We start from the raw sequence: 6,867 nt of genomic DNA on the forward strand, positions 1-6,867 counted from the left end.
CAATGGGTAGCAGCACTGTGTCCAGCCATTCGGTTGGATTCAAGATAAGGGGGAACATAGATTCTTATGAGCCCTCCCAACCAACCCCAGAAATAAAACAGGCTGAAAGGATAAAAACCCTAAGTGAACACGGATGATTATACTCACATATTTCATTTCAAACTTCTTAGCCAACATTTCTACTTCTTGCCTCTCCTGATGCTCATTGTTAAATGGGTCTTCTGTATGAATGGGTTTCCTCTGATTCAAAGTGAATGGGAAAAGAAATAAAAACGTTAGTAATACTTCAACCAGAGTTAAACATATCCTTAAATTTAAGCAATAACAAGAGTCAATTTTTCCAACTACTAACAAATGTAGTCAAAAGTATTACAAGCAACAAGAAATGTTGGTTCTAAAAACGTTCATGGTTTTAACGGATCCTTACACACTCTACAGCGGTCTTTTTTTTTTTTTGGTAGCTAAGAACTCAATGATCCAAATGATCTCCATCTGCACAATGATCCCACGGTCATCCCATCCCAAGTAACAAGGCTGAAAACACCAAGAACGTGAGATAAAATGGAAGTTCCACTTATAACCCCAGCTTGCACCTTTCTTAACAAGGTGAACTGCTGTGGTCAGGGAATACTTCTAAAAGCATCTCTTGATCATGAATTAGAGTCAACTTTCTATCATCTGCCCATGAACTGTCACTAGGTTATCTGTAGCTAAGAGAGCTTTAGGCTTTCTGCTGAGACCCAGCATCAGCCAGCTCTACCTTCTGTCAACGGATATCCATCTGGGAAACACAAACTACTTTTAAACAAAGCTTGAAAGTGAAGTGGCTGCAAAAAAGATCACATTAGCACAGCTTCCTTCTAGCAGAGTTTACTATAACACACGGCTGACATACCACACACTGTCTTAGAAGCTCACATTCACCACCTAGTTACCAAAATAAAGATCGATCACATCCTTTACTCAAGTCTTCTATTTAGCAGGCATGTTTTATATATATGGTTTTTCAATACACAAAACAAAAACCTACTCATGGATAAAAATGTTTTTTTTATCCGATTATGGACAATTGGCTAGAAATTAGTAATAAAAACGGTAAAAGGAAGGCTAGATGTTTTCACTAAAGTAGCACTTTCAAAGTATTTTAAAATGAAAGTATATCACAGCTGAAATGCTAGACACAGATTTGGCTGACCCTGAAGGGTACGGAAAAAATGCAGACGGGATGAAGATATGCACACTTTGGAATTTAGAAGCTTCATTCTGGATGCAAAGGCTGAGATATCATCAGTCTAAAACACACGACAGAAAAATACGGACAGAATGAGCACAAACCAATTCATTAAACTGGGACATGAGCAAAAAAGAGACACTCCTTACTTTTAGAATCAATTTTAAAATCACCTATTGTATTAAGTAATAAATATACAGACTACTTTATCCCAACAGGGGTTACCAATGGAAGTTATGACCATGATTTAAAAGAAAATAAGGAATAGGCTGATAACGGAATAAGGAATACTGCGCATGTTCAGGGGATAGCCTAACTTGAGGCTAAGGTTAAGGACGGTGAGCCATCATAAACTGCATGTCACTGTGAAGTTAAAACACTAGGTCTTAATGCTGGTCTGGTCCGTTTTGTATGTGGAAATGTAAACACATGGCTACGTATTTTCACTAAGAATCACCTTACATGCTACTTGAAGGTATTTCAGTAGACTTCATCTAGGCATCAAAAAGTAAGTCCCTTATTTACTCCTGACAGTCTATGAAAATAAATTTAGGAAAACTGACTCACTTTCCTTTCACAGTTAAGAATTCCTTTGATCTTAACTCATTAATACTATTTTCAAGAAATATGTCATATATCTTATCCAAAACGTGCAACAGGAGAAGTAACAGATCACCTCGGAATTCTCCAACGGTACAGTTACCGTAACACTATAATCACTTATTTTTCGTTTTACAGTAAATGCTCGATTAATGTCCTGGTTAACTGCTTTTCTGGTTTACTAAGAGTTATAAAGAACTTCTTGTGTACCAATCGTTGCCAAAACTTATTTCTGAAACGCACCAGTACAATTTAGCCAGAAATGGTGATCAACATCACCTTTCAGGATAGAGAAGACTGCCGTGCCCGTGCCCCGTGCCCTGTGCCCCGTGCCCTGGCCACCATCCTGGGCCCCCTCAATCCCCGCCCAGCACTGTACAGAGATGACAAGGTTAAAGATTAGCAATCCCGTGTCCTGACAACCAGGAAGGCGGTTGTGTTCGTCATATTTTGCCAACATATGCTTATTAAGGGTGCCTTGCCTCGTTAATAAGATACAGAAAAAATTCTGATTGTGTTCCTGTTAATCACGGTTTTATCATTCGGTGTTTAGGAAGGGTGCTGGTTTAACACAGCCCCAATACCGACAGTCTTCACCTGTAACCATATTTGAACAGCTCCACACGTTACAACTCAAGGATGTGGGGCTAAAACCTTACTCAGCAGTAAACAGCTATTTCAAAATTTTATAGCCGTTTTTTTCTTTTAATTTTTACAAAATCTCTTCTGCTTCTACTCTCAGCCTGCTACATGGTACACTGTTCAACTACAATAATGAAAAATTAAATCCATTTTGAAAATATTACAACATTCCTAAATATAACTGGACTTGCCTTGAAGGGAAGGAAAACCAAATTTGGGAATGGCCACATTCCAGACCAACTGTAAAGGCCACGCTTTGTTTACAATGGTCTCTCTTCCTAGATTTCCTTTCACGGAACTATGACAACTTTACTTTCTTTGGAAAGGTGTGTTCAGTGCTTTCTTACATAAGGAACATACTCACTAAGAGTAACCATATGAAAATCGGGAAAGTCTTTGCTGCAAAAGTGCATTGTACAAAAAACGTATTTTCTTCTTAAGTGGAATATGCCAAATGATGTGGACTCTCACCAAAATCATCAGTCATGGTTGAGAAAATTGGCCTGATTAAACACACAAATTGAAAATAGAGAGTAAACATAAAAATTAAACTGAATTATTCATCTTTTTCCTCCTATGTGACCGCAGCCTTTCTGGCATTATCAAGTTAACAAAGCTAGGGATCAAAATGAACCTTTTTCCTAAGCTTTTCTCCTTTTTTGTAATTATAATATGCATATCTATTATTAGTTTATCATTGCATGCATACTATAACAAAGAGGGTCACTATAGTGGTCTTTGTATTTTTACTACAGCTTTCATTTTACTTCATTTCAGCAGGATCCTCTAAATTTAAATTATAAGATCTTTCACTTTACTAAGAATTATTTCCATAATAGAAAGCAGTATTTATAAAATTACGTACCCCCACTCTGTCCATCAGTCTCGTCATCTGTAAAATGTGGACCACAGTCCTCGCCTCATGGAGCGCTGCTGGTTTCACTAGGTATGCCACGAGCAGTGCTTAGAGCTGTGTCTAGCACATAGCAAGTGCTTACCAAACCAAAAAACTAAACCCAGTGCCGTCAAGTCAATTCCGACTCATAGCGACCCTACAGGACAGAGTAGAACTGCCCCATAAAGTTTCCAAGGAGCACCAGGCAGATTTGAACTGCTGACCCTTTGGTCAGCAGCTGAAGCACTCAGCCAGTACGCGGCCAGGGTTTCCAGCAAGTGCTTAGTAAATATTATATTATTACGTATTTTTCCTCAAACATGATATTTTTCACCTGTAATTTATAAGCAGATTACAGAGTAAAACTGCAAATTTACTTGTATGAGTTCAAATACAATTTGAAAAATACTCCAATCCAATACTTTCAAAATTATGGCAACATTATGAAAAAGACAGCCATCACATTTCCTACATGATAGGGTCGTTTTCACTGAAGTGAGTCTAAAGTGCATGTGGCAATGCCCAAAATGAGCCTTACCCTTATCTCATTTTGGCGGAAAACATTGAGCAATGATCTCCATACAAGAATATTTGTAAACAGTCACTGAGAGATCAGTTGGCCATAAAACAAACAAAATCCTGTGACACTGTTTAATATGATACTTTTTGAGCAAGGGACCACTCATTTTAACTATAAAGATAGCTGAGGCTGACAGCAAAACAAATGACTTCTGGAGGCCATGAGACCTGTCCTCAGCAACCTAATAAAGGACGCAATCTCTAACTAACACAGTAACCTGCTGGCTTTTTACGGTTACTGTATCATTTCCATTTCTAACTTCTAAAGATCACCAACCCACAACAATAAAAAGCACCACAATGAGCAACAAACCCCTCTCCCACCTCCCTCCACTCATCAGTTCCAGCAATACCTAGGCATTCTCAATAAAGTTTTTTAAATATTAAAAGCTAAGATTTTCTTCATCGCTCTCCAAAAATTACAACGGCCAAGTCTTAAACGCTCCAACCTGAACCTATCAACCAATTACTGACAATCAAGTAAAAAGTAGGTAGGGAGGCGCCATGTAAAACAGACGGGAGAGACACCTTCCCACTCCCTGACGACGTGAACCAACTGCACCGAAAACAACGCTAAAAGCCTTACCCGTAGGAACCCGAGAGAGGAAAACAAGCGGCCAGAGAACCCCTCTCCCCCTTATCCCCCAAGTGGGACTCCTACTTCTAAATCCCCTTCAGTGGAGACAAACACCACACACACACACACATCTCCGCAGGCACAGCGCCACGCATCACAAATACTGACGAAGACGAGGATGCCAGCAAAGGGGTGACACAACCTCTGGGCTCCAGGTTGGGGGGCGTGTCCCCCAAGCTATTCTCTTCCTTCCACGGGAACGACAGCTGGAGCGCCACAGGCAAAGCCCGACAAGACAACTCGCAGGGCCCCGAGACCGTGCGCGCAGCAGAAAGGCCGGGGGAGGACGTGAGGTTTCGAAAGGAGCGCAGGAGCTCGGCCTGGGCGCAGCGTGAGGGCGAGCGCGGAGACGGGTCGGCTGGCCCGGAGCGCCCGGCCCGGGGAGGCAGCCCCGGCCCCCCGCCCGCCTCCGGGCTTCCGAGGTGCACGCCCGCCGCACCGGGGACCGGGGTGCTCTTTACCCGTTGTTCTCCGCACAGCAGCAGCTCGGGGTAGCTGAACTCCACGCAGCTCTCGTCCGTGGGGTCCTTGAGCACCAGCTCCAGGCGCACCGTCTGGCGGGGCGGCCTCGGCGGCGGCGCGGCCCGGGCGGCCGGCTCCCGCGGCGGCGGCGGCGGAGGCGGCGGCGGCGGCGGCTCGGGCCGCGGAGGCTCGCGCTGCAGCGCCATCGGCGGCTCGGTGCGGCTGAGCTCGCGCGCCGGGGACAGCGCGTCCGGCCGGGGGGCGGCCTCGCGCGGCGCCGGCGGCTCGGCCCGGGCGGGCTCGCGGGGCGGCTCGGGCCCGCGCTCCGCGCCCGCGCCCTCGGCCTCGCGCCGCCTCGCCGGTGACAGGCTAATGAACGCCACCCTGCGCGGCTCCGCCATCCCCTCTGTTGTGGCCCGCCGGTCGCGCTCGGGCCGGCGCGCGGTCCACGCCGAGGTGCTCGGCCGCCCGCCCTGCCTGTCTCTCTCCGTCGCTTCTTTTCCCTCCAGCGCCTTCAGCCGTCGCCGCCGACGCCACCGTGAGTGCGGACCGTGCCCCCTGCCCCGCCACTACGTTCGGACCGGCCCGGCCGCCATCGCCCGGGTCGCCGCGGCCGCCATATTGTATCCCCCACATAAATAGAAGCTGGCCGCCGAGCGGGCGCATGCGCAGACGCCAGGCGCTCGCGTCCACAGTCGTGGCTGCAGCTCCCTTTTCCTCTTTTCCTCCCGGCAGCCGGGAGTCCGGACAGGTCTGCGGAAGTGACGTCACGGCCCTGCTCGTTTCCCTGGCGACGGGGACGCTGTCGGCGCCGTCCGCCGGAGGAGGGGTCGGGGCTTCCCGGGAGCTTCCGGGAGCGGCGGAGCGCGTTGCAGATGCCGGGTGTACCAGGAAGTCGGCTGGGGTGCGGGCTCCGACGGGGCAGGGTGCTGCCCGCCCCGGACCCACAGCCTCGCCCGCGGCCCGACGCCGCGAGGGGAGAAGGAGATGGCCAACTCCAGCGACCCTGTGGGCCGCCTCGTTCCCGAACTTCGGCGGTGCTCCTGGGCCTCTCTCCCTGGACCCGAGGTTTCTAGGCCGACTCCTGTTTCTGTCGCCCAGCCGCCGGCAGGACTGTGGGCGGCAGGGTCCTAACATGCTCGTTAACGCTTTGCACTTGGAAGGTTGAGCAAGCAAATGAACGGTTCTGGGCTCCTAGAAAAGTCTGAACTAGTGAAATTAATGGGAAACTTAATAAGAGGTTTGGTAATGTTTTAGGTGGAGTACTGTTAACCCAGAGGAGCACTGGTGGCACAGTGGCTAAAGCGCTCGGCTGCTAACCAAAAGGTCAGTGCTTCCAATCGCCCAAGCCGCTCTAGGGGGGAAGGATGTGGAAACGGGGTGGGGCAGTTCTACTCTGCACACATGGGGTCGCCCTGAATCAGGGCCGCCATAAGTCATAATCGACTCAACGACAACTACCAGCAATTCTCTGAGAGTAGAATGCTAAATGACTCATTTCACGGTGGGGGCGGGAGAGGAGCCCCGATTAGGCTTGCCTTGTGAACCCACCTGTGATAAACTAAATGTAATTCAGATTTACAAGAATGGGAATCTCTGTCTGTTTTTGTCCTTTCAATAGAAAGTGCATTTGAGGGCTCGGGAATTCCTGCTTATGTTAATTACAGTAACCAGGTTAACAATCACCCACTGATGATTCCTTGATTGCATCAGTGTGATGTCATAAACACATTCCGAGTCGGGTCAGTTTCTTGCTCTCCTGTTACTTTCCTGATTTGTAAGAAGATGGTGATGGAATTGATTCCAAAGGTCCCTCCCAGC

General features: G+C 47.5%; 1 protein-coding gene across 2 annotated transcripts in view; it reads right to left on the reverse strand.

The window, feature by feature from the left end:
- The window catches only part of UBN2 (ubinuclein 2), a 68,198-nt gene extending 62,519 nt beyond the window's left edge, over positions 1–5,679 (reverse strand). The window contains exons 1-2 of one of the 2 annotated variants that reach the window (XM_010599774.3): positions 5,046–5,679; positions 148–240 (exon numbers count right to left, since the gene is read on the reverse strand). In XM_010599774.3, coding sequence (XP_010598076.2) covers positions 148–240; positions 5,046–5,447 — 495 coding nt within the window. In that variant the 5' untranslated portion in view covers positions 5,448–5,679. Of the gene's footprint in view, positions 1–147; positions 241–4,726; positions 4,921–5,045 lie in introns of those variants that run through there. The other variant, XM_023539177.2, reaches the window with a different exon arrangement.
- Positions 5,680–6,867: the final 1,188 nt, after the last annotated feature.

This window comes from Loxodonta africana, chromosome 8 (assembly GCF_030014295.1).
Source record: "Loxodonta africana isolate mLoxAfr1 chromosome 8, mLoxAfr1.hap2, whole genome shotgun sequence".
Classification (NCBI taxonomy): Eukaryota; Metazoa; Chordata; class Mammalia; order Proboscidea; family Elephantidae; genus Loxodonta; species Loxodonta africana.